Source organism: Choloepus didactylus, chromosome 18, assembly GCF_015220235.1.
Source record: "Choloepus didactylus isolate mChoDid1 chromosome 18, mChoDid1.pri, whole genome shotgun sequence".
NCBI classification, from domain to species: domain Eukaryota; kingdom Metazoa; phylum Chordata; class Mammalia; order Pilosa; family Megalonychidae; genus Choloepus; species Choloepus didactylus.
Window position 1 is genome coordinate 30,804,969 of NC_051324.1, and position 27,256 is coordinate 30,832,224.

At 46.1% G+C, this 27,256-nt stretch overlaps 2 protein-coding genes across 16 annotated transcripts in view; one reads left to right on the forward strand and one right to left on the reverse strand.

Moving 5' to 3' along the window:
- The first annotated feature begins 1,778 nt into the window (after positions 1-1,778).
- LIG3 (DNA ligase 3) lies at positions 1,779-24,702 on the forward strand. 6 transcript variants are annotated; one of them, XM_037808830.1, is made up of 20 exons: positions 1,779-1,907; positions 4,046-4,596; positions 6,445-6,588; positions 9,467-9,667; positions 10,277-10,428; positions 11,114-11,280; positions 11,410-11,487; positions 11,972-12,140; positions 13,655-13,810; positions 14,236-14,367; positions 14,790-14,869; positions 15,940-16,027; positions 16,335-16,412; positions 16,743-16,866; positions 17,473-17,615; positions 17,955-18,029; positions 18,481-18,627; positions 19,152-19,365; positions 19,782-19,900; positions 21,064-24,702. In XM_037808830.1, the coding sequence occupies exons 2-20, from the start codon at positions 4,050-4,052 to the stop codon at positions 21,295-21,297; spliced, it is 3,048 nt and encodes a 1,015-aa protein (XP_037664758.1). In that variant the 5' UTR covers positions 1,779-1,907; positions 4,046-4,049; the 3' UTR covers positions 21,298-24,702. The 6 variants fall into 6 exon arrangements, with proteins under 6 accessions (XP_037664758.1, XP_037664761.1, XP_037664759.1 ...); XM_037808831.1 differs by lacking the exon at positions 1,779-1,907 and adding an exon at positions 2,010-3,071 and having other exon boundaries at positions 20,108-21,069; XM_037808832.1 differs by lacking the exon at positions 1,779-1,907 and adding an exon at positions 2,011-3,071 and having other exon boundaries at positions 9,470-9,667; positions 20,108-21,069.
- RFFL (ring finger and FYVE like domain containing E3 ubiquitin protein ligase) overlaps positions 24,217-27,256 on the reverse strand; it is a 63,665-nt gene continuing 60,625 nt past the window's right edge. For all 10 annotated transcript variants that reach the window (XM_037808840.1, XM_037808836.1, XM_037808843.1 and 7 more), the window contains one exon: positions 24,217-26,992. In XM_037808840.1, coding sequence (XP_037664768.1) covers positions 26,811-26,992 — 182 coding nt within the window. In that variant the 3' untranslated portion in view covers positions 24,217-26,810. The remainder of the gene's footprint in view (positions 26,993-27,256) is intronic.

Sequence of the window (27,256 nt, forward strand, 5' to 3'; positions counted from 1 at the left end):
ATATTATGAACATCCTTCCAAGGGATCTTAACACTTTCTGAGTTTCATTCATTGATTCCATTCACTCATGGGTTTCATTCATTTATTCATAAATATGTGCTGAGTGCCTATTACATGCCAGGCACTGTTCTAGGCACTTGGGATAAAAAGATGTATAAGACTCAGAGGCCACCTTCCACAAACAGGCTTGAAGTCTAGCACGGTGCTGTCCAATAGAAATACAATGTGAGCCATGTATGTAATTTTACATTTCTAGTAGCTACATTTTTTAAAAGCAAAAATAGGTAAAATTTATTTTAACATTTTATTTAACCTGACATATTCAAATATTATCAAAACGTAATTGACATAAATATATTATTGAGATTTTTAATATTTTTTTTGTACCAAGTCTTCAAAATTGGTGCGTATTTTACACTCATAGTACACCTCAATTTGGACTAGCCATATTTTAAGCACTCACTGGCTACAGCATTGGACAGCACAAGACCAGGGGAAAGGACAGATATATTCAAGGAGATTTTTCAAAACAATGTACTAATTGCAGTGATAGAGCTATGTTCAGGATCATTCAACTACCAGTATTAGAACTTCAGTATTCACTGGCCTTTGAATCCCAAGGCCCTTGCTCGTTTTGCTGTACCACATTAGAGAAAAGACAAAGAGGCTATACCCCACTGCAAACAGTGGAATCATGGTTGGCCTCAACCAACCAAGCTTAATATATCCAAACAAAACATCCTCTTACCCCAAATGCCTCCACCTCCCCTATCATTTTCTGTTTCAGTTGATGGCACCATTATCTACCTGATCACTCAAGTCATGCTCATTTCATCTTTAGACAAAGGATTGCTTTATCTAAGAGATACTTTTTTAACCTATTATTCTGAAATAATTTCAAACTTATAGTACAGATGCTAGAAGATTGTTTAGAATCTAAATGTTTCTCAAAAACACACCTTTCAGGCCACTTAGCATCCTTGCCTTCACCTCTCTCCTACCCAGCTTCAAGAGTAATTCCTATTCTGTATAACTCTTCAGGGCTTTCCATCACCTAAAGAATAAAGGCCAAGCTTTTTATCACACAGCAAACAATTTCTTCCAGGATCTGATTTTAGCTTACCTAAAAACCCACCCAGTTGTTCTCAGACCTTAAACAAGTTCACTTACCTTCTCTAAGCCTCCACCCTTTTGAAAAAATAGCCATCCTAATTTCTCATAAAGCTGGCTGTAAGTTCAAAGCGATAATATACTTAAAACGATATACAGTGTAAGAGATTATTCTTCCACCATGCCTTTACAGTTTCCTATGTACCTGTCTTTCTAACATCTATCTATTTACATTGTGCCTTTTTTCAATTCAATAATATTTATTGAATACTTACTATGTGCTAGGCACTGTATGGGACACAAAGCAGAAGGAATACAGATAATTCAGTACAGGTTGTCACTACAGGTTGAATGACACGATCTTTGCCTTTCCCAAGCTCACTACAATGTGATTTCTCATCCAATATGCTTAACTAAATTGGACTAGGTAATCTTTAACAATACGGAAAATCCTCATAAGTTCCGGCTAGTCTGAGGCCCGGGACGCACCACGCCCCCTTATCTCCGCTTCCCCCTGCAGCGATCGCAATTCAGGAAGCCCCGAAATCCAGAGAACGAGACCCAGGGCCACACGTGGCACAACCTGGCCACGACCCACGTGGTAGGCCGGGGGCGGGGACCAGGACTGGGACCTGGAAGAGAGGCGCAGCCTGGGCCTTAGTTTATGCGCCTGCGCACTGTCACCAGCTCAAGTACCCGGATTTAAAGAGACAGGCGCTACAACCGTCGTAGGCTGCCCGCGGCCTGTGGGCGCCTGGACCTGAGGCCTACGATGTGCGCCGGAGCCGGGAAAGCAGGTGAGGGCGGCGCGGCGGGGCCGGCAGTGAGGTAGGGAAGCGGGCCAAGGCCCGAACCTCGGCGCAGCCCAGGAGCCAGCCCCCTCGGCTCCTCCCCCTCCCGCCTGCGGAGCCCCGGGGCACACCCTCCGTGACGTGGCAGCCCCCCGGGAGTCCGCCTGGGAAGTTCACGGCTCCCTGGGACGCCTCCAGGCTTCTTAGGTCCCAACCCCGCCTGCACACTCCCCGCGACGAAGTTGCTGCGCCTCGCTAGGAGTTTGGGAGCCTTTCTCGCTCCCTGCCAGCGTCTCCTAGCCGGGTTGAAGAGTGCCCCCTTCCCCAGCCCCACCGGCTGTGCTCGCGGGTTCCACCGGCCCCGCTTCCACGCCTCCTCCCTTCTGCGGGGTCGGGTCGCCGCTCCCGGGCCAGTAGTCCCTGCCCACTCCGCGAAAGCGTGGTGGAGGCCCTTCAGGAAAAGCAGCTGCAGGGGTTTCACTTCCCATCCCGCAGCAGCTCACCGGCCCGTGGCAGTCTGTGCTGCCTTCAGGCCTCGGCGAGTTCCTGCTAGGGTTCCTTTGATGAAATGCTGAGCAGCGGCCGTTGGGAGCTCTGGGACAGACGGGTACCCTCCAAGAGGCTTTGTGCCTCCTCGTGGCCCAGCGCCCCCAGAGCCTCCTGTCAGGCTGAGGCTAGGGTGCTGCGATGTGAAGTCTGTTTGTTTAATTATTCACGGGGGCGTAGGGTGGGGAGTGACATAATTAGACCTATCTTCTAAGGAAGATTTCAGTTCTGAGCTCCTCTTATGGTCCTGCGATACTTACACATACATCACTTCTGTAGTTCTTAAACTTCTGAGAGTTACGGAGCTCTTTGTGAATCTCATATGAACCTTCAGTCCAAAAAAAAGATGCACGTTTTGTATACATTTTCAGGGAGTTTGGACCCAGCGACTCCCCGTTCCCCCCCCGCCCCCAGTCTCCAGCCCACCGGTGGGCTTATTTTAATTTTCATAACCACCCTGTGAGGTATTATTTCCCCTATTTAAGAAATAAGGAAACAGACTCAGAGAAGTTAAGGGTTTTCTCAAAGGTGACATAGCATGTATGCTGTAGAATCTGACTTGAGCTGCCAAGACTCCCTAAGTTCAGAGACCCTGCGTTTTCCCCTGCACCATGTTGCACTACGGTAAGTAAGGACTTTCTTTTTGTTATAATGTAATGGCAATTTCACTACAAAGTGGTGGTCAAACTGAAAATGATTTCCAGTATTTTAAATATTAGAATTATAAAGATACATTGGAAAATATGAACAATATAAGAAGGTAAGGGGATATCATCTGGATATAATCCCTGTTTCCATTTGAATTGATTTTTCATTTCCTTTGACTCTTGCCATACAATTACTTCAGCATTCTGACTCAAGATGCTGAATTATAAACAGGCATATGATTGTACATAGGGAAACACTGCTTAAAGAATAACTTCTTCCTTGATGATAAGAGCTGACATTATTGAGCCTCTGCTGTGTGTCCAACTCTGTTATAACAGCTTAACCCTTGGAACAATACTTTGAGTAAGTACTGTTATCCATATTTTGCAGATGAGGATACTGATGAATGGAGAGGTTAAGAAACCTACCGAGGTCACACAGCTAATAAATGGCTGAGCTTGAGTTTGAACCCAGGCAGTCTGTTCCAGGCTCTATTTAGCCGCTTCTCAAAATAGGGCTTCTGATTAAATCACAAATCTATGTAATGACTTAATTGTTTTCTAGAGGATGACATGTATTACATCTCACATTAAAAACTTTATGAACATGTGTAATTTTTCTTGACGATTAAGAAGAAACTTCATGACATTGTAATACTTAAACATCCTCACTCATTATGGGTATCAGGTATTAATGATGGCTTGAGAAAACAGAATAAGCTTTTATATATTTGGGTTCACTTGATTGTGATTTACTAGATATGCATGTGTATACTAATCAGGCAGTCTTTATTGGAACTCTTCTTCATCCTGTAGGGAATGAACCTTTAATAGTTAGGGAGGTATTTGATTAGTCAGCCTGGACCACATAGGCCTTTGGCTTTTGAGGAAACTGGAAGTCTGGCTCCTCCTTTATGTCTCATTTACTCTGCCTCTCACTCTTCCATGCAGCTGTATGACTTTAGCTTTCAAGATCCTCCTCCCACAAACCCTCCGTGCATTCAGCCGAAAAGAACTGTGCCTGTTCCAAGAACGACATCGTTGGCCTGACATCAGACTATTTAGCCAGTGGTCAGAAACGGATCTGCTTCATGGGTGCTGCCTTCTGAGAAAAAAGCCCATTCTGTCCTTCCAGGGAGGCAGTCTAAGATCACGTGCCACCTGCCTTGTTTACTTGCCAGGGTTGCATGTGGGACTCTGCAGTGGCCCCAGTGAGATGGCCGAGCAACGATTCTGTGTGGATTACGCCAAGCGTGGCACAGCTGGCTGCAAAAAATGCAAAGAAAAGATCGTGAAGGGCATATGCCGGATTGGCAAAGTGGTGCCCAACCCCTTCTCAGAGTCTGGGGGTGATATGAAAGAATGGTACCACATTAAATGCATGTTTGAGAAACTGGAGCGGGCCCGGGCCACCACCAAAAAAATTGAGGATCTCACAGAGCTGGAAGGCTGGGAAGAGCTGGAAGATAATGAGAAGGAACAGATAACACAGCACATTGCAGGTGGGGTGGAGAAAACTGTTTTCTCATTTCACTCCTGCTGAGAGAAAAGGGATAAGGAGAGTAGAATCCCTAACTATTATACTTCTTTTTAACTTTTTATTTGGAAATAATTTTAAATTCAGGGGAAAGTTGCAAGAACAAAAATAGTGCAAAGAAGATCCGTATTCCCTTTACCCGGATTCACTTATTGTTGACATTTTACTCTGTTTTATTATTTGCACTCACACATATGCTCCCTAGCCTATTCTCTCTACACACGCACAGGTACATGCACAATTTTTTTTCCTGAATTGTTTGAAAGTAAGTTGCATACATCATGGGCTTTTACCTTTAAATATTTCACAGTGTGTGCATCCTAAGAATAGGAATATCCTTTTATATAACCATGATACGGTTATTAACCTCAGTACATTTATCATTGATATACTACTTTACCTTCTTTATTCCAGTTTTGTCAATTGATCCAATAATATATTTAATAACATTTTTTTCCCCTCCAGTACAAGATCCCAGTCTATGATCAGATACTGCATTTAGTTTGTCGCATCTCTTGGGCCTCCTTTTCGTTTATGACATTGACATTTTTAAAAAAATAGAGTACCCACCCACCCCTTTTTATCTATGAATTTATTGTCTCTATGGACTTATGGATTGCTACTTTTTCCCAACAGCTTAAAATATATTACTATACCTAATTATTTGGGTACTCATTTGGCCCATATGTAGGAGCCTCTTCAATCTGACTTCTATATCCTTATGATATGCCCTCATCATTTTTTTAAAAAATGTTTTGAAATTGTTTCTTTCTGGCATAACAATATGTTGTTAGGCTCATCTTGTACTTATCCTACCCCAGCCCTAGAATCAGCTATTTCTCTGAGGAGTCCTGGTTCCTGTTAGTAGGGATTGGTATTAGAGTCCAAAATCTGAATGCTAGATGACCTCGTTGGCACTGGGGTGTCTTTGCTTCTAAACTCTTTCAGCAGACAGCTAGAAAATGCAGGCATGTATATATGCATAAACATAGACATGTAAATGTACACAAATGGCATATGCACAACTATATGCATATTTTAGAGACCTCCAAATCCAATTAGTCCCTTAAGGCTGTTATGATTCTTACCCATAAAGTAATATTCATATCTTCAATCCTGTAGGAGGACTCTAACAGTAGCTGTAAAACCATCTAAAAATGGGCATCTATCCTTGTGCTTTGAAAGGAAGCAAGACTTCCAGGAAAGAAAATTCTCCTTCCTGTATCCTTCATTCTCAGGCTCCCATCCCACTGTGCCCTGCCTTAGCCCTTCATTACTTAGCCTTTGTAACTTCCTGCCCCATCCCTTATTCAGAGGAAGAAAAATACATGTAGAGTATTTCCCTGGATTTTCATCTGGAAATTTCCCTGCCTATGCTAAACCTACATGTTCTGTGGTCGTCTTCATTTTACTTTTTGTTTGTATATAAATCAAGGCTAATTACATGGAGCTGGAGTCCCCAAGTTTTGTCTTTATTCAAGATGTGATTTCTGGTTTCCCCCAAGTCCTGTCACTTCTGGAGATTTTTGTACATGGGATGAGAGGTGGGGAGTGTTGATGAAAATTTAAGTCACTAGTAAAGGCAAATGGTATCTGGGTCTTTGTCCCCAGAACAAGCTCCCACTCCCACCTCTACCCCCAATACCCTATCACACACTGCCTCCACTCAAAAAGACCAGTCAACCTCCAGCCTTGAGGTAGTGCTATGGTAGTAACTAACCAAGCACGGCTCTAAGAGCAGTTGATAGATTCATTGGAAGCTTTCTTGAGTTTTTACTAAAGGATGGTTTCCCCTTCTTTTGGGATCCTACAGATCTGTCTTCTAAGGCTGCAAGCACACCGAAGAAGAAAGCCGTTGTCCAGGCTAAGTTGACAGCCACTGGCCAAGTGACATCTCCATCAAAAGGCTCCTCATTTGTCACCAATAACAATCCCCGGAAGTTTTCTGGCTTTGCAGGTGAGATAGGTTAGGACTACTTTAGCTATTGTGTATTTCCTTTTATTTGGTATCCTATTTGAGGATCTGGCTAAAAGTGAAAATTCTGTGCTATCTAGTCCCTCATTCTGTAATAATTTGCTTCTCTCTAAGGAGAGACAAGTAATGGCTAATTCTCTAATTCTACTATACGTCATTTGTATGGTATTTCTTTGCACACTTTAATCCATATGCATCAGAAGTTCATTGTTTGTTTTGCCAAGACTTTTTTCCCTTGAAATAGTTACCTGGGTCAGACAGAGATTATTATAGCCTGCCTTATACTTCCTTGTTTTTTTTGATAATGAAAGAATTTTAAGAAATTGCATCCCAAAACTCGCCTGAACTGGAGTTGAAAGTTTGGGAAAAGGAAAATGTCATGCATGGACCACATCCCCATTTCTCTTCTTAGTTCTTACAGCTGTTTATTTGAAGGGTTGGACTGTTTGTGGAACATCGAGGCAGAAAGGAGAAAAGCATCTGAAGGGTACTTGCTATTTGTGGGGGGCCAGTACAATCTATTGATGAAGAGTGTGGACTTTGGAATCAGTTAGTTCTGGATTCAAATTCTGTCTTCAGCAACTGTGAGCTGTATAACTTGGACAAGTTATTTAAACTTACATTTAAAATGAACCCTCAGTTTCATATGGAACAACACCTGGTTTGTAAAATCATGATGAAAACTCAAATGAAATAATAACTGTAAAGCATTTACTCAGTGCCTGGCACATAGTAGACTACATATAAGTATTCAGAGTTTATTTAACAAATACGAGTGCCTACACTAAGTCCATCATACTGCTAGGCACTGGGAAGACAATGATGATCAAAACACAGTCCTGGCCATCTCATGGAGCTGATAGTCTACTGAGAAGATAAGCAATTACCAGAAGCCACTATTAATATTAAATTAGTAAATATAATTTGGTGCAAGCTATGGAGAAGAAGTATAAACAGAGATCTGTAGGAGTATTTCATGGGGACCTGAACATCATCTGGAAAATGAAGGAGGGCTTCTTTGAGAAAGTTGACATTTAAACTGGAATCTGAGAAATCACGATTAACTACAGGGGTGGGTTGTGGCTATGATTGTTATCTTCTTGGCAGGATGGACAAACAGTAAGGTGTTACATTTTCTTTTCTCTTCATTTATAGAACACACACATGCACACACACATACATATGGTTTCTTTCATATAAAATACAGAATTACTGTTTCTTTTGGGATTCAGGAAACCTTTGCTAGGGCAAGGGGTATGGAGTGGAGATGGGAAGATCAGTATCGTGTGTTGGCCTTAGGTAGCAGGTAGCATTTTGCTAGAGACTTTCACATATGTAGTTTTATTTGTTCTTTAGTTAACCTAGGAAATCATTTTATTCTGCCCATTTATGTGTGAGAAAGCTGATTTTCAGGCTTATTATGGAGTTAGTATTTGCACTGAAGTTTGTTGAACTCCAACACCTATACTCTTTTACCCTATATCCTGTTACCTCTTTTATTGTTTGAAGACAATCTTGTGATTTATTCAGTTAAAGACAATAAATAAAGCCAAACTGCTTACAGTCAGAAGTTGTTTGGGAAGGTAGCTTTATATGACTGAAAGAACTCAGAAGACTTGAGTGCTGGTCCCAGCACTGTCATTTGACAGCAAGTCATGTCACTGCTCTGAGTCTGTGCCCTCATCTGTGAAAATGGGAATGGCAGCCCTACTTTGTCTGCTCCTCGGTGTTCTCACAAGGACTAAAGGAGATGATGTTGCAACAATGGTACCTGACTGTGTTGGATTTTAATTATCTTTAAACTCTGGGATTTGGTTTTTGTTTAATGTTAGGCCAAAGATAGAAATGCAGAAGAGTCCAGGTGATAATAAGGAGAGCATGTTTCTGGAAGGAAATTTGGGAGGAGTTGAAAGAAGTGTGGTATTCCAATTACTTTGAAATCTGGCTGAACATCAGTGTTTTGGAGATTTTGTCCCCTAAAATCCTATTTAGACTCCAGGTCAGGTATGAGGGTGGTTTTATAATTTATAAAACCCAGACAAGAAGAATCTTGCATCAACAGCCAGCTTACTAATGGCTTTGCCACAAGATTGCAGAATGAAATTTGCTTTGTATATGGCCATAAGGTGAGAGAAAACTGCTAAAGAGTTGTACATAGTTATTTTTAGATATCTGGAAGAAAGCCCTTTACATTGATATATCTTTTATTTTGACAATAGGAAAGAAAAAGAAAGTGGTGGTGCAGGGAGTGGTGGTGGCAAGGGGGTGGCACTGTTGGGAGTGCAGAAGTAGGATCTGCCTATCTTGGTCTTGTCCTGGCTCTGCCACTGAGGAGGTGGGTGACCCTGGAAGTCCCTTTCGAGTCTTGGTCCCCTCATCAGTAAAAGGACTTGAACTAGATAATCTTTAAGACTTCTTCCAGCTCTAACAATCTACGGTTGCAAGGATTTCACAATGAATAACAGGTCTCTTGATTTCTTCATCCTTCTGCTTCCTGCCTTTTCGGGAGTCAGCTTTACAGTCTCTCTCAGATCGTCCTGACCACTGTTGGCAAGAAGGCAGACTTCTGTAAAGCACCCGCTTAAAAAGATGTACATCAGCATGGTCCTGTGCTTGGGTGTGAGGCCATTGCTCCTTTGCTATTAATAGTTGTGAAATTTGGGGAAATTATTTAACCTCCATTTCTTTACCTGTAAATGGGTATAATGAGATCTACCCCAAAGGGCTGTTTGGGGTTATTAAGTAAAGCTACCTATAAAGCACTAGCAGAGTGCCTATTAGTTTCCCTCCTTTTTCTTCCTTCTCAGCAAGGCAGAATAAACCATCTCTGCTGTTTCTCTCTCCCTTTTCTTCTCCCCAGCAGCCAAGCCCAACAACCTTGATGAACCTCCCTCAAGCCCTACTCCTAAGACTAGCCTGTCCTCAAGCAGATGTGACCCCAAGCACAAGGATTGCCTTCTCCGGGAGTTTCGGAAGTTGTGCGCCACGGTAGCTGAAAATCCTAGCTACAACACGAAGACCCAGATCATCCAGGACTTTCTGCAGAAAGGTTCTGCAGGAGGTGGGGCCATGAGCATCCTAGCTGGACTTTTCCTCTGAAGGGCTCAGAACCATGGCCAGCTTCATAGAAATTCAGCCTGTGTAGTTGACAGAGCCCCATGCTTGGTTTAATGCTCTGCTGTTACTGTCTTGAAATTATTAATAATTTTGAACATAGGTCCCTGCATTTTCCTTTTTCACTGGGTCCTACAAGTTGTATAGCCAATTCTGCTCAGAACATTTTGGCATCTTTCTTCTGTCCTTGGAAGGCGAGAATAACTCATCCCATTTGACCAAGAGGAAAACTGACTGTCTTGCATGTTTGACTAGGTTTATTCCATGCACAGCTTGGAGTAGCATTTTCTAACTGGGAGTTTCATCTAACAAATAGTCACTGAGCATCTGTAATGTGCTCATTACTGGGGACAGTAAAGTGAAAATCATGGCTCTGCCCCTAGGAGTTCATCCATGGACTGAAGGGAAGACAGACTTGTAAGTCACTATACTCTAGGAGCACAGATAGTGATATGTAGATCTCTGCTTCGGTCCTAAGTCTCTGCTTCCTTGAGTTTATGTATTTATTTGCTTAAGCTCCATTTCTCAAGAAGGGTTCTTTTCTGTCTGTCTCCAGATGGTTTCCACGGTGACGTGTACCTAACAGTGAAACTGCTGCTACCTGGTGTCATTAAGAGTGTTTACAACCTGAATGATAAGCAGATTGTGAAGCTTTTCAGCCGCATTTTTAACAGCAATCCAGATGACATGGCACGAGACCTAGAGCAGGTCAGAGGAAAGGAAGGGTGGACGGCATTCCAGGTGGGGTTCTGCCAGACTGGGTACTGCAGTCTCTTTTTTCTGGTTGGGGCACTTACTGTTTTAGGAAACTGAAACCCATTTGAACAAGCTTCTGTTAAGGGGAGGCTAAATATAAGGCTATAGCTGTTAATTTCACAAGTTTTTGAGAACTGAAAACATACTACTGAGCTACAGGGCCTAAAGCTAGAGAGTCAGGATTTTGAAACTTCCCTCTGTCTCTTAGTTTATGGTTCTGGACTCTATTTTTTATTACTCTTAATCCCTCTAACTTGGGCTTTCCATTCAGCCTTGATTTGGTTTGATGCCAGCCTTGGCACCATGAAAGTTTCCATTCAAGCCACCTGCATTATCTGATGATCATATTTGTCTCCTTGTTCAAACTCTTGAGCAGGAATCAAATTGGCTTAGCCCTGGGATGGTTCTCCTGTTTCCCTTCTCAGCTAGGGCAGATGGGCAGATCCTGTGGTGGATAAAGGTGCCCCTTCCAGGAGTGGTGGGTTGGATGGGACACTAACAGGTGAGATAGCTATGTGTGAGTTGGAGACAGGAGCAGTGAATAAAATCTTGGATTCACCTTTAGTCCTGGGATGTTGAGGGATGCACTTGGCCATGGCTGGGGTTGCAACAGTGGCATTTTGATTTTTGGAGACAGGGTGATGTTTCAGAGACAATCAGAGTCTTCTTTGAGCAGAGCAAGTCTTTTCCCCCAGCTGCCAAGAGCCTCCTTACCATCCAGGAGGTAGATGAATTTCTCCTGCAGCTTTCCAAGCTCACCAAGGAGGATGAGCAGCAACAAGCTCTGCAGGACATTGCCTCCAGGTGGGGGAGCTGCCCCAGTCAAAGTATGTCCAATGGGGATGGACCTGGGAAGATGGAGTCACTTGGGAAAGAAGGTTGGGGAGTCCTGAGCTCTTCAAAGACCAAGTTGAATGTGCCTTATGCCCCTAGGTGCACAGCCAATGATCTTAAGTGCATCATCAGGTTGATCAAACATGATCTGAAGATGAACTCAGGTGCCAAACATGTGTAAGTACCAACTCCTCTGACAGCCTGAGCTGTCAGCAGTGTCAAATTGGAGTTCCAGTCGGGATTGAATACTGATTCTACCTTCTTATTTCCTGTGGGACCCTGGTCAGTCACTTGAACTTTTTCAGTCTCCATTTTCTCATATGTAAAATAGAGATAACAATACTCTTTACAAAGAGTTGTTACAATTGAAAGTATCTAAAGGAACTATCCCAGCACCTATGGAGTATGTTCAGTAAGTATAGTATGAGTTTCTTGCCCAATTCAACCCCCTCCTTTGTTGAGGACATCGAAGTAGGCACAGTTTCTCAAAAAAGCTGAATTTTCAAAGAGCTTTTTCTCCTATAAAAGTCTAGACAATAGAACCAAGCCCTTCCCCATATATTGGGATCCCTATTCTTTCCACAAGAACAGACACTGCTATGAAAAGCTACAGAGCCAAAGGCAGTGGTTTTTGTTTCCTTGCTCCTGTCCCCCTTCGCAGGTTAGATGCCCTCCACCCCAATGCCTATGAAGCCTTCAAAGCCTCACGCAACCTACGGGACGTGGTGGAGCGGGTCCTTCGCAATGAGCAGGAAGTAGAGAAGGAGCCAGGCCGGAGACGAACTCTGAGTGTCCAGGCCTCACTGATGACCCCCGTGCAGCCCATGCTGGTGAGGAGCACTGCTCTGCCCATACTCTCCACTCCTGTCTTCTCTGAGTTTCTTGCTCTTTGGTGTGAGATCTGCTGGAGTATGAATGTTGATAGCTCTTGGAAGTTGACTGGAGGAGTATGGAGAAGGAAAAGTGGGGATGCAGAGGGACATTTCCCAAAGAGGAAATGAACAAAGAAGAGAGCATTATCTAGTGGAGAGACCTGAACTTTAGTCCCAGCTTTGCTATAACAAACTTTTGAATCTTAGATGAGTTAGTTGATCTCCTTGGAGTTTTAGTTTCCTTTTTTGGATGTCGAATTTTCTGAAGCATCACCTGGCATGGTATATCTGTCAACTTGCCTGGAGACAGGTGGATGTGCTAAGTAACCCCTGGGGTTCTGTGACCTGCCCCAAAGTAGCTCTGAGAGTTAGTGGCAGAGCCAGTTTCCTAACAGGGTAACTTGGACCTCCTTTTCTTCTGGGAAGAAGGGTGAGAAAGCCTAAGCAATGAAGACCAGCTCTGACAGAAATCATCTTGGGCTTCTGCTTATTTCATGAGAAATGGGATATACTTTCTGACATTAGTTGTCCCATGCAACAGGACCCACCATAAATGCTGCCATGCCTACTTGTGAGCTCCTTTGGATTTTTCCAGTGGCATACAATGCTTGTTTTGAAACTGTCTTGTGCATTGTACCAAAGCCTTGGTTTTGTATTCTGTGTTTGGAATAGAGAAGTGTTCTCTGTCTTCTAGCAAACTGGGACTGCCAGCACCAAAAGTATTGAAATCTCCATCCCAGGGATAGGACCCCAATCACCTGCAGTAGTGGCCTTTCTGTCTTTTATAGGAATTCTTTCTGGGATCTGTTCTACAACCTATCATTTGAAGAATAGCATGGGTTTTAGCTTAGTGGTTAACCACACAGGCTTTGGAGTCAGGCCTAAATTCAAATCTCATTCCCTTCATTTCGTAGCTGTGAAACCTTACGCAAATACCTAACCTCTCTGAACTTTACTTTCGTCATCCATTAAATGAAAACACCACTGTCTACCACAAAGTGTTGTTTTAAGGATGAAATGGGATTGTGTATATGATCTGACACAAGTGCTCAAAATGGTACCTGTTGTTTTGAGTCAGGATGGTGCGGGTGAGTAGGCACTCTGCCAGCCTCATTTTCACCTGCATTCTTTAATCTTATTTCCACATACCTCCTGTGCTGAGATAACCAGTGTGTTTAATAATAAGCCAGAGGGCCCTGCAAGATCCAAAATTATTGAGAAAAAGATGAAATGCCGTTTTAGTGGAATTTTATATTCTCTACGATTAATTGCATTCATAGCTTCAGATTGCAAGCTCCTGTGTCAACTCTGGTGATGCTTTCTAACCAGAATACCATATTGCCCAGCCTTTCCCCTTCTCAACACTTTTAAGTGGACTGCCCTGAGTGTATACTCTGGCAGTCAGTCCCCAGGACCCCCGCTTGGCCAGAGGGCTTGGAGCTCCTATAAGACTTTGCTTTCCCCACCCCAAGGCTGAGGCCTGCAAGTCCATCGAGTATGCAATGAAGAAATGTCCCAATGGCATGTTCTCTGAGATCAAGTATGATGGGGAGCGAGTCCAGGTACACAAGAACGGGGGCCACTTCAGCTACTTCAGCCGCAGTCTCAAGCCTGTCCTGCCTCACAAGGTATAAGTCCTTCCCTTTCTGCCAGCACTTTCTCCCTCTGCAGCAGGCACAGGTCTCTGCCTTGCCCACCTTTCCTCCCTCTCTTCCATGTTTGTCTCCCCCCATCCCCTTCCCCAAAACACCCATGCTCTCTGTTTCTTCCTTTTTCTTCCAAACTTCTGCCTTCTCTACAGCCCATAGAAAGTGACTCAGTGTGGGCTGACTTCATCTCAGGTCCAGACAGAGGTACCAAAACACTTACCCTATTCCTTCTGTCCAGGCGGCTGACAAGGCCCAAGTGTATGTTTTGCACTTTAGCTGGGCTTCCACATGTTGTTATTCTGTGATATACTGTGTTTCTTTTGGAGTCTGAGCTTTGCTGTGTCTGGGCTTTGGGATCCTGCTGCCCATTTATCCCCTTGCCTAAATGATTCTTCTGCGTCCAGGTGGCCCACTTTAAGGACTATATCCCCCAGGCTTTCCCTGGAGGCCACAGCATGATCTTGGACTCTGAGGTGCTCCTGATTGACAACAAGACAGGCAAACCACTCCCCTTTGGAACTCTGGGAGTGCACAAGGTACTGGCTCAGGGCCAAACATATGAGTGCAAGAATGAGTGTGAATGTGTATGTGCATGTGCGTGTGTGTGTGTGTGTGTGTGTGTGTGTGTGCTCTCAAGTCTGGGGAGGAATGTATCACTTACTTAGGGTAGGGCTTATTCTTTGCTTCTGAACTATTTCCAAATTTAGCCCTCAGCTTAAATGCATCCTTTTTTTGGCATAAAGAGGAGCTATTATTGGGAACCTACTTCTAATTGGGTTGGTTTCAATTCAGCACTGTCTGCTGAGTGCCCTTATGGCCCAGGAGCTCCAAAGATTTTACAAATAAGACTCTTCGATCAGGTGCTCAGAGGGCCTGCAACAATGAGCTGGTTCTCCCTATCTTTAATGCCCTTTTACTTCCATCCCTCCTGTACCTGCTGCCTCATTTTCTCTTACAGAAAGGTGCCTTCCAAGATGCTAATGTCTGCCTGTTTGTTTTTGATTGTATCTACTTCAATGATGTCAGCTTAATGGACAGGTGAGATTGGCTAGCATCTTTAAACCCAGGAACTGCCAGGAATCTATTTTCAGTTCCTGGGTGGGGAGGTGAGGTTCAGGTTGGAAAGGAGGGAGAGGAAGGGACTGAAGCATCTGCTTGTTGGCCTAGGAGCTTGCCAGGAGCAGAGGCAAGAGGGACCTGAGAGGTAGCACAATTGTTATAGTTAAACTACCCAGTCAGTGTGAGGAAGAGCCACTGTGTTGACTGCATCTTGTCCCTGATTCCTTAAGTCACAGAGCAAACCCAAACCTCCAGTGAAGTTTCACTGCTACAGGAAAATGAACTGTTGCAGAGAAGTAGACGCTGAGCACAGTAGGGTTTCAGTTTATTTCTCCAACAGCGCCCATAGGGGTATAAGGCAGTTGGTTTTCAGCTCAGAGGTTTTGATTTCAGGAGAGGCTGACACCAGGAAGCTCCTAACTGTTGAGGAGGCAGTGGGTGGGTCTGTCTTTGAGAGAACCAGTAGTCTTGACTCTGCCACATCAAAACTCCTGGGTTGCAGAAAGCAGTATTGGCTCCTGCCACACTTAGAAATGTTATCACTGCCCCCACTCTGCCCACTGTGCCCACATCCCTTAGTGTATAAGGGGAAGGAAATAGGGGAGAGAAAGAAGTGCTGGGGTAGGAGTTGGGGTTTAGGGTTCAGCTCCCGAGGCGCTGTCTCAGCCTGCAGACCTGAGGAGCAGTCGGCCTTGGGGTTGGGGTGAAGCAGAGAGCAGGGGCTAAAAAAACAAAATGAGAGTCTGAGTCGTTTCAAATGGGACCAGAATTTGTCAGATCTGTTTAGCTAGAGACCAGTTCTCCCTTGACTCTGGAGGATGAAGTAGAAACAGAAACTTCAACTGAAGTGCTCGCTACCTCAGCTCACAGATGTCCATCTTTGGGCAAGATGGAGCCCTTGCAGCCCTTGACAAGCATAACTGTCAGCATGTGAGCATTTCACCCTCTCTTGAAGCAGCAGTTGTATCATTGTGCCCCTTCCCTCCCAGAACTCCCATTGGGGGTGGGGAGGGATCCTGGCCAGACCTTGGCTCTCCGTTCTTTCTTAGGCCTCTGCATGAGCGGCGGAAGTTTCTTCATGACAACATGGTTGAAATTCCCAACCGGATCATGTTCTCAGAAATGAAGCAAGTCACGGTGAGCAGAGAGTCTACCCTAGGCAGGTTGGAAAGCAAGGCAGAGAAGCCCTTGGGTCAGGTGTGGCTGGATGACTGAGTGGGCTTCTGATGGTTTTGCCTTTGGCTATTTCTGTGTATTGACCACTAGCTTCCACCAAGGAGGGCAGTGCATGGAACATCCTTCCCAGACAGGTGCCCTAGGTCTCAAAGCCACAGCAGCTCTCTGGTTGGGAGTTCCCTGTGAAAAGGAACAGTCTCCTCCTCACTCCCACACCACCCTTTCTGTTTTTACACCAACCTCAGACGTCTCTCCCGTTGTCCCTCAGAAAGCTTCAGACTTGGCCGACATGATAAACCGGGTGATCCGAGAGGGGCTGGAAGGGCTGGTGCTGAAGGACGTGAAGGTAGCGTGACCGCATCCTTTGCTTTCTCTGGCAGAAACTCTCAACCCTCTCCCCTGAGACTTTCCAGCCCTGGCCAGGAGATGGCAGTGGTAGTCTTAGGTGGTTGGGGGTGGATTCTGAGGGGACCCTTCCTGGTTTTGGATACACCCTCTTTAGGATCTGGAGGATAGGTTTTGTGTGTGTCTCCTGTAGTGCCTGGAGCCTAAGGCATCTTCCCCCAGAGTAAGCAGGCACTGTGATAGAACTGGGTATGCAGCAGTGAAAAGATAAATCCCCACCCTCATGGAGTTTCCATTCTAGTTCTTGTTCTCTCTCTTGCTCCCCTCTCAGGGTACATATGAGCCTGGGAAGCGGCATTGGCTGAAAGTGAAGAAGGACTATTTGAACGAGGGGACCATGGCTGACACAGCTGACCTGGTGGTCCTTGGGGCCTTCTTTGGGCATGGGAGCAAAGGTCAGGGTGGCCCTGGTCCTGGGATGGTACTTCTTTGGAAGGTACCACTCAGGGTACAGGCTGGCCTTATGACTGGCTTCATCTCCAGCTGGCCAGTCATGACTTCCAAAGTCCTGAGACAGGGGGCTCCCACCTGTCCCGTCACCTCAGGCAGAGACATTTGAGAGCTGCAGACCTGGGCCAGGAGAGGTCAGGCAAGAATACCCTGTGGTGGCTTGGCACAAGGAATCTCCCCACCAACTATATCTTCAGGTCCTTACAGCTTTCTGCTTGGGGGAAGTCTCTGTTTCTTAACCGGAGGGGAAGCTGGGGCCTGAGGATCTAGTGCTTTTGTGCCAGGCACTATTCAATTCCTTTTATTTTTCACCAGTGCCCTATAAGATGGGTGTGGTTATCCCTATTTTATTGAAGATTAAACTGGGGTTCAGGAAGGTGAAGTCAAAATTACAAACGTAGCTAGTAAGAGGTGGATCCAAGAGATGATTTCTGGTACTCTCATACCAAGGCCCAGGCTTCTTCCTCTCCAGTAGGCAGCCTTTCCCTGGGCATGTGGGGCTTTGTTGGGGTCCCCTTCCAACCCAGAACTGAGCCCTTGCCCCCTCCCAGGTGGCATGATGTCGATCTTCCTCATGGGCTGCTATGACCCTGGCAGCCAGAAGTGGTGCACAGTCACCAAGTGTGCAGGAGGCCACGATGACGCAACGCTCGCCCGCCTGCAGAAGGAACTCGACATGATAAAGATCAGCAAGGTGAGGGAAGGACCCACTTGGCCCTGGCCTCCAGACCATCCAGCATTATTGAGACAGGTTGTGCTTTGGGAACTGCAGGTTGTCATTTATCTATCTTCCCAGAAAGGAGAGCTGCTGCTTTGCCATGGGGGCAGTACTAGGCTTCCTAAGTCTCTGAGTGCCTGCCCTGTGGAGCAATCCGAGGCAGCTGGCCTTTGTACTCCCTGGTCAGGAGGGTACATGGGGTGAGAGGCAGCCCCTTCTGCTAAATCACCTCCTCATAATTCCATTACCAAGAAAGGGGGTTTAAGCCTTGTTCCAGCTTTAGAACAACCCAGGACTGCATCTTTTCTCCTCCAGGACCCTAGTAAGATACCCAGCTGGCTGAGAATCAACAAGATCTACTATCCTGACTTCATCGTCCCAGACCCAAAGGTATCATCCCTATGGCCTGGGGTCCTCCAGCCCACAAAATTAGCTTGCAGATTCTCAAGTGTCACAGGGAAGCCCTCTCATCCTCACTGGAAGTCCACTCAGGAATGGGGATCTGAACTGTTAAGCCAAGGGACAGACACTAGGGGTGGGGGGAACCATCAGCACTGAGTAATCGTCAGCAGTAGAGAGGAAGAGCGTACCCATCCCCTAGGCACAGAGGGTCTGCTCTAGAAGCATCTTGGCCCAGTCCCTCCCCTTACCCACAGAGAAACTGAGGCCCAGGATTTCTCCAAGGTCACTTGGTGGCTGCAGCAACAGGATTAGAGCCCAGGTCTCCTAACTGTTAGCCCAGCACTTGTTTTGTTTGTTTTGTTTTAACTGTTCTGTATTACTTCTCGCTGGTTGGGAGATGTTCTCTTAACCAGTGACTAACCTGCCTTACTCCTGACAGAAAGCTGCCGTGTGGGAAATCACAGGGGCTGAATTCTCCAAATCTGAGGCTCACACAGCCGATGGGATCTCCATCCGATTCCCTCGCTGCACCCGAATCCGCGATGATAAGGACTGGAAATCTGCCACTAACCTCCCCCAACTCAAGGTGCCAGCTCCTTCTTCCACCCTCTTGTCCCAATCTTGGAGCCTTGGACCTGTTCACATGTCCTCTACCTCTCCTTTCTCCCATTCCCCTGACACAGGGTAAGGAAGGGCAGTTAGAAAGGGAGACCAGATGGTTACAGGGCGAGGAGCAGCAGCACTTGGCCTCCTCTTGGTTTCCGAGTGCAGAGCTTTGCATTTATCACACCCCATCGAACAGCCCTTGGTCCTAAAGAGTAGGACTTCCATGTAAGAGTAGCCTCATTGTGAGGGGTTGGCCCCAGACTACGGTCCCCACTTGACTCATAAGAACTGGAGTACAGAGAACAGTAGTTTGTATGCTGTTACTCAAGATACAAGAGCAAAGTTTGGGAAAGCACTAAGGAAGCCAACTGCTTTTCCCTGCTATTTTTCTTTCTCATCTCTGTTCCCCAGCTGCATAAGCCTAAGACACACCACACAGACAGACACTGAGGCCAGTGTCTGAGAAGGGAATACCACCTGGCGTTCTCCCTTCCCCTTCCTCAGGAACTGTACCAGTTGTCCAAGGAGAGGGCAGACTTCACTGTTATGGCCGGAGATGAAGGGAGCTCCACTACAGGGGGCAGCAGTGGAGAGAACGAGGGAACCTCAGGGCCTGCCGTGTCCTGCAAGGCCCCCAGAGCCTCCCCCAACAAGCCTTCTGCCAGTACCAAGAAGGCAGAAGGGAAACTGAGTAGCCTCAACAGCAAAGGAGATAAGGGTAAGGAAGGAGCTGGGGTGATAAAGAGGGTGCTGTGAGGGGCAGAGGACTCAGTCTTCTCCTGGGGAACCAGGAGCTCTAGGGGCAGGGATCCAGGCTCACATTCCAGCTCAGATCATGTGCTTCTGTCTACCATAGCTAATGTCTGCATTCCTGTTGTGTGTCCAGCCATGGGCTAGAAGCTGTTCTGCTAGGTCCCTCTGTCTGCTCAGTAAACCTGAGTGACCATATCCTGGAAGAGCCAGGCTGACCTAGGGAATGAGCCACCCTTGAACTAAAGCATTTAGAACTCTTCCTTCCCCTCTCACCCACACTCATGGCAGAGGAAGGGCCTGGCCCTTCCCCCAGCTGCCCTGGGACCATCATCATCTCCCCCAACTGTCTTCTTTGTTCTTATCCGGAGTGCTCTCCTGCAGGAAATAAGCTGACTGCAAAGTCTTCTTCTGTGAACGTGGGAGAGAAGCGGACCATGAAGTCTTCTGTGAAAGTAGGAGAGAAGAGGAAAGCTCCTGATGAGCCCCCGTGCCAGACAAAGGTGAGATTAAGAATAGGAACGCATCAGGGAGCCTGTTTGGCCCAGGGCCTCATGTCCCCAGCTCCTCTGCCCATGAACTTTGAAAGATGAGCAGAGGTATTCCTGGGGACATTGGCTAAGCCCCTTCCCTTCCTGTAGCTGTTGCTCTATCCTGGGCCGGGCTGGCAGTGCTGCTGCTCCATCCTGTGCCTTCTTGTTGCCTTGCAGAGGCGGCCAGCCAGCGAGCAGAGAGGAAGGAGAGCTGTGCCAGCAGGCAGGAGATAGAACAGCCTGGCCTAGCCAAGAGAGCTGAAGGGGCCCACCCAGCTGCTGGTCCCAAGTCACAATTTACATTAAAAGGGAGAAAGCCCAGTCTGGGGATGGGCGTGCAGCAGTGTGAGTTTGTGGTCATGTGGGAGCAGGTCCAGCCAGCAAGGAGAGAAGAGGGCCCTGGCTTGGTGACTGTCCTACCTGAGGAGCCTTTTTCTCTTTTATATTCATTCTTTGATTTAGCAACATCTATTGAGCACCCACTGAGGCCAGGAACTAAGTTGAGTCCTGGCTCAACCCTGGGAAAGCTTATGGTCCAGAGGGCAGATAGAGAAGGAAACACTTGACCAATACACAGTGCAACTGCCCCTCCTCACCAAGGAGAAGCACCGAGGTCTGGCCAGCCAGGGCCTAAACCCATCCACAGTCAGGAGCAGGGCTTTTGACCCCTCCCACCCTCAGTCTAGGCTAGTTCTGTAGAGTGGACTAAGATATTCCAGGAACATCACTGAGTCAAGGGACACTGAGTCTGAAAGCCACTGGCCCTGACCAGCAGCTCCTGGATGGCTCTTGGAGAGAAGTACTTTTCCCATATCCAGAGAGCTGCTGGGACTGTCAGCGTCCCAAATACTGGAGCCTGTCCTCCACCCCTCCCTTTCCCCTGGGGGCAGTGAAGGGGATTTTTAGTGCTTTGTCATTTCGAGTGGCTGGAGGATGGGATATCGATGGCCCTGCCTTTTCTCCAGTAAACTCTCTTCTGTCCTGACCTCTAGGCTCCCCCAGTTCTGGCTTTGGTTCTTACTCTGGCCTCCTTCCTCCTGTCCTGTCTGATCCAGGTGGAGACTGGACACATCTGCACCCAGTCCGGGCCCGGCCCCACTTCTGACCCTACCTTGCCCTCTCTGCATTTACAGGTGCTGCTGGACATCTTCACTGGGGTACGGCTCTACCTGCCACCCTCCACACCAGACTTCAGCCGTCTCAGACGCTACTTTGTGGCATTCGATGGGGACCTGGTACAGGAATTTGACGTGGCCTCAGCCACACATGTGCTGGGCAGTGGGGACAAGAACTCTGAGGCCCAGCAGGTCTCCTCAGACTGGATTTGGGCGTGTATCCAGAAACGGAGACTGGTAGCTCCCTGCTAGGACAGCTGTCTTCCCTTGGGCAATACTCTCCCCTATTCTACTACCAGTCTGGGCTTAGGCTGGAGCCGGGTAGACAGAGGAGCAGAACAGGGTGGGAATGGGCTTCTTTTCCAAGCAATGCATCTTCTAAAACCCACCATTAATGGTCTCTTCTGGACCAGGAATTAGTTGCTATGGGTACCACAAATGAAATCAGTTTCTCTTCCTGGTCTTTTTGTTTTCTTTAAAGAGAAGCTCAGTTATTTTCTTTAATAAATAAAATATCTTGCAGTTCTCTCTGTCCTTTCCCAATCTGCACCCTTTTAAATTTCCCTGGTGATTAAAGGAGTGAAGGCTGGGTTATTGAAGCTCTGCTCACAAAGCCAACCTGGCATAAGTTTTATTTAAAAGACTACTTTCAGAAATGCATTTTATGTTTGGCAAAACTTGTATTCATCCTGGTCCCTTTTGCCAGGAATGAAGCCTCGTTTGAAAGAAAACAAAATGAACTTTCATGACTTGATTCTCTGTGCTCCCCAATTACAGTGTGTGGGTCTCTGGCTTGCAGGAGGGTAGCAAGGAGGACCAGGATTAGGTTGGAAAATGGGGCCTTTAAGAAGGGAGGATTTGGGGGCTCTGGGGGTGATACAAAGCTCTGGGAGGATCTGTCTTCCAAATCTGGAAATGAGACCACTCTTTATAATTAAAAATCCATACCAAGCTATGTAGAACAAATGTACACAACCTGCTTACAAAGAATGGCTCCCATGCCACATAAGGCTGCGTCATTTGAAGAATAAAAGGAAGACAATTTAGAGTAAACAAGTACTATTCAATAGAATTTTGTGACAATGAAAAGATCTATAAATCTGTACTATTCAATGATAGCCACTAGCCACATATAGCTGTTGAGTACTTGAAATGGGGCTAGTACAGCTAAGAAATTAAATTTTTAATTTTAATTCAAATTTAAATAGTCCTGTGTAGCTAGTGATGGCCATATTGGACAGCACAGGTTCAAATCCCAGCCCCGAAGCTGAATAGCTCTGTGATTTTAGGCAAACGACTAAACATGTTGAGCCTCCATTTCTCCAAATAGAAAGGGGATAGGAATTGTACCTGTATCATAGAGTCACTCTAAAGAGTAAATGAACTCATATCTAAAGCACTAAGCACAGAGCCTGTCTGGCACATAAAGGAAAAAAAACAACAGTGGCGTGTCCAGACCCTACCCAGGAGATGGGCCTTGGCCTGTCATTTCAGAAGGCTATGTCAGACCACTTCCACAACTAAGCATCTGCCTCTGATAGCACTGTTCAGAGACCAGGCTGCGTTAGGTCACCCTGTGGTGACAGCCGGGCTTCCATGTCCTAGTCCTGCTGACCCTTGCGGATCAGTTCCTTTTCCTAATTATGTACACATTAGCAGGCTTTTTGTCCATCTCCCGTGTGGTGGGTTACTGTGACTTAACCTCTGAGACATGCATGAGTATCTGGGACCCCAAGATTGAAGACCACCACCTCCCCCCACTGGTGTATTGAACCAAGGTACTACTCTGCTGTAAGGCTGCTTGCCAGTCAGCTGGGAGACTAGCATTAATCTGATTGACCTTGGCTTCCACCTACTGTTGAAATGTGTTTGAGGGGTAGAGGGAAGAGGTAGGAGGGGAGGGTATTGCCCTGACTAGAGTCCAGGACATTTGGGGTTTTTCAGTAGGCCCTATTCGGTCTGGCTTCAACGATGAAAATAAAGACATTCTTTTTATTTCATTCTCTGTGGAGACAAAAGCTGTTCCTCCCTTGAGCACTGACCTACATAGATTTCCATCCCTCCAAGGCTCCTCAGGTCAACTGGACAGGGTAGCAGAACAAGCTTCTCCTCTTGGGATCCTGCTGACAAGACACTGGCACTGCCCTCTGGCCCGGCTGATGGAGACCCAGCCCCACCTGCCCTTACTGGTCGCTCCCACTCAAGGTGCCCCCTCACAGCAAAGGGGCTCTGCCAGCTGCAGGTGATCATTTCAGTAATGAGCTCAGCCCCTTGGCCCTTCCCGTTTTATTGTGCGCTATCTGAAATGGACTGTTAGTAATATATTTGTGTATTTCCCTCCAGTGTTTCTGATGTTTTTCCTTCTGAGATTATATTGTATGTTCAATTTTGTATCCTTTCATAAATTTCCATGTGACCCTAAGCAACATCATCATAAATCTACCCAGCAGTGTTAGAGACCTCCCCTCTTTTGAGCCTTTAGGTTCTGCTGGATAGCAGCAGGCAGAGGCATAACTGGGTGCTGGCAAGTCAACCCTCAGAGCAGCAAGGACAAAGCGCAGTGGCTCAGCCTCTTCTCTCCTCAGGCACAGGGCAGATGTGCACATAATCTTGTTCTTTCAAGGGCTGTATACTCAGGAGTCTCCTCCCCTCCCCTTGGGTACCTGATCAGGGAGGTGTGTACAGGCCTGTGCACACAGCAGTCTGCCTGCGAGGTCGGGCCAACCTTCTGAGCCACAGCCACACTCCAACAAACTTACCTTAGCTGTATGCAGAAGCTACCATGTCTGCCATTGTAACCTGAGGACCTGACTGGGCTCACTAGCTGGCCTCAGATTCTTTTCCACCCAGATCTTTAAGGCTCATCTCTGCCGAATCACTTGATGCTTCCTATCTAGTCTTGGGATTCTTCCTTTTCCTACCCAGCTCCCATCCTATTCTGGGCTGTTCTGTGGCCTCTCCCACATACTAACTCTGAGATCTTGGGCAAGTCACAACACTAAGTTTCAGTTTCCTCAACCGTAGAACAGGAATATCTTGACAAGGCCCGAGCATCTCCAAAAATAATGCAGTCCCCCAAGCATGCCTATGTGCACGTGGCCTGGGGTGAGCCTGTAGTCTATCACTTCTTTTGTCAATCTTAACTCAGACCTCTGGCATCCTCACACCAGATTGGACAGGCATCTATAATGAAACTTTATTACAAAATTATAAAGCAAAGTTCTGTAACAAAAATACACACGTGGGCTTTCTTTAACACCCAAGTAAGTCTGAGAATCAATATAAGCCACTTGAAGTAACACATTCACATCCAAGAGATTTCAACAAATTTAAACTATATATATTGAGCACTAATTCCTGTACAGTTTATTCTCATTAGTTTGGATCCAATTATTCCAATGTATTATGAACCAGTCAGCTTCCCCCAATCTTTTAAAAATAAGCCTCAACTGATCTCACAGCAATCATAGCAAAAGCCAAGGAATCATTGGAAGAATTAGATGTTTCCATGATAATTAAGACCAAGGACCCATAAGGGGCAGGAGGGGAGGACTCAAGGATAAAATCAGGTTTTCGACCTGGGTGAGATACTGGCTAGAATAGAATTTTGGAGCTCCCAATTTTGATTTGGTGTTACAATAAAGAAGGTACAAAATATCATGGTTGTTTGACACTTTTTTCCCCTAAATGAAAACCTTCATTAAAAGTGATTTAAAGATTTAAGGCAGTTCTTTCTCCAGAATGAGTGAATGACATTAGTTCTAATTCTTATGGAGGTTACTAACCAGCCATTGAGTCTTTATTTTCAATTCATGACTAAGAGGGAGTGTGGGGGGTAAGGTGGGAGAGGCAGGGCCTCAGCAGAGAAAACAACTTATGATAGGCAGAGAGCCAGCTTCTGCCCTGGAGTTATTGCTAGATCTTAACTGAGTTGCATATAGAGAGAGCTGTTTCACAGTGAAATTGAAGAGTAGCTGAATGAGTGGTCCTTTACTAAGCTGGCAGGCATTGTAAACTATAGTATTTACTGTCCAGCAGAAAGGTGAAAAGATGTCTTCATGGAGAATCTTGATTCTCCCAACTCCTACAAAAGCTGTGGTCCAGAATCAAATCATCCAGAACTTGGTATAATGCCGAGGTAAGTGGCCCACTGTTCAGCTGATGAATTACTTCCTGAAACTATTTCATTTCCTCAAAGGAAATCAGTGGTTGATGATGATGGAGGGGAAGTATAACTATGTCTGAACCAATATAACAGGTCTCCTTAGTAGGGCTTTCCCACTGCCTCACAAAGTCGTTATTGGTTCTTCTAGTCTGAGAGATCTTGACTGCAGAGTGGGCTCTGCCAAGGCCCTCAGGTGTTTAGGGTTTGCATAGTTCTTCCATTGGTAATGAGAGCACAAACAGTTCTTCTGACAGCATGTGTTTTGCACTTGGCTAAGCTCCAGTGGGCTTTCCTTAAGCCCTTCACTCCTCCAGTGGTATAAAGACACTAAGTGGGCTCAAGAACATCACGTACCCACTACGTGGTCCTCCTTTAAGGGCCTAGAGAATGCTTCTTCCTGACCTGCCCCCAAATGTAGGCTGAGAAAGGAAATGGGAGTAGGGACTTCCCAGCAGTTTGGGGGATTAAGGTTTCAACTGCCTGTCAGGACAGAATCTGACCTAATTCAGTACCTTCTGATACCTCTTAGATGCTCTGTCTTACAGGTTTCGTTTTCCATGAAAAGTCTGGGTAGAGAAAAGCAAGGCTCTTTGCCCAAGTCTCTATGCCTTCAATGTGAGGTCAGCAAGACCATGCTTTAGAAACTCCGTGGGAAAGGAAGGGATTTCAATCTCAGGGGAAGTAGATTAAGACTCCTGACTGTTGGAAAAGGAGGATCAGAAGTCAAAGTTAAGCAGAAAGCCACTGCCTCCCCCCCCCCAAACCTCCCCTTTCATCATAAAATTAAAGATGGTGCAGTCAGGCCCCAAGAGAGGAAGCAGCACCCATGAGACTGGAATTTCCCAGAGGCTGGAGAGCCAGATCCTCTGTTGGCTCCCAATGTCAGGTCAGGAGACTGATAGCTTCCAATCCCAGCACTGAAGGAAGCAACTCTTAACAACTCTGAAGATTTTCAACAGCTTTTTTGTTTCATTTCGCACTAGAGTTAAGTTTACTTACGGTACAAAATTCTATCCTAAGGAGGACGACTATTGGTCTGGTAAGTTAACATCCTTTTGGTCCAAAGAAACAAGTGGATTTTAGGCAATGTAGCCAAAGACTTTAGCAAAGTTAGGTTAAAGCGTAGAAAGCCAGAAAACCAGAAATAAATCCAAATGTGCTGGAGAGAAAGAGAACCATTTCTAGCAGGACTTCTGATTGGTGAAACAGAGGCAACTGTCTCAAGAGGATGGGTGGGAAATGGAAAGAAGGGTGGAACTGCACTAGAAGTTATCTAGGTTCTTAGAGGAATGAAGGAAGACATGGTACAAGTTCTGGAAAGTCTCTCCCGTCAATTACCATTATCACCCCAAGATCATAAAAACAGGAATTTGCCCATGCAATTTGTGCAGTCCCCAATGGCCTCAGGCTCAGCCAAGAGGTAAACCCCCATGGCAAGAAAGGCAAACCCAGGGTGACATGGCATCTTTGCCTGCCCAGGTTTGGGGAACATTCTGCAAATATTCTTCTGTTAGCCCATCCCTCTACAAGCTGGCCAACCCTGAACCCAGACACCCAGGGCTGTGTCCCAGTAAGGCACGGAAGAAGCCGATGCAAGCCCTCAGGATCGGAAGACGTGCACTGCTCGGATCACATACTGTCGGCAGATGGGACACTCATTCATGCGCTTGCCACATTTGGTGCAGGTTACCATGTGGCCACACTCCAGCAGAACACAGTCAATGGGTGAGTCCATACAGATCTTACACAGGTTCTCTTCCATGCTGGGTGGCACCGCTCCCCCTGTACAAACACACAGGACAGGAAAAAAAGGGCAAAGGGGAAAATAAAGAGACTGTCTAAGTGTAGGGGCAGTAGAGGTATAGAGGTAGGAAAGAACGGGCACACTGAACAAGCCCCCAAGTCTTCTCTTAAATAAGCTTCTCCAAGAAGGAATTTGCTCAATAATTAACTCCAGTTACTTGTTTAATGTACACCCCTTCCCAAAGGATTATAGATTTGAAGAGCTTAGTACTTGTAGATCAAATACATGCCAGAACATGAAAA

Bases quoted from the DNA above. Each gene is read 5' to 3' on its own strand.
- LIG3 (XM_037808828.1), top strand. From the start codon at position 2,986: ATGTATGCTGTAGAATCTGACTTGAGCTGCCAAGACTCCCTAAGTTCA. The intron at 11,281-11,409 runs GTGGGGGAGCTG...TTATGCCCCTAG, and splicing joins CTGCAGGACATTGCCTCCAG to GTGCACAGCCAATGATCTTA. The intron at 16,867-17,472 runs GTCAGGGTGGCC...GCCCCCTCCCAG, and splicing joins CTTTGGGCATGGGAGCAAAG to GTGGCATGATGTCGATCTTC.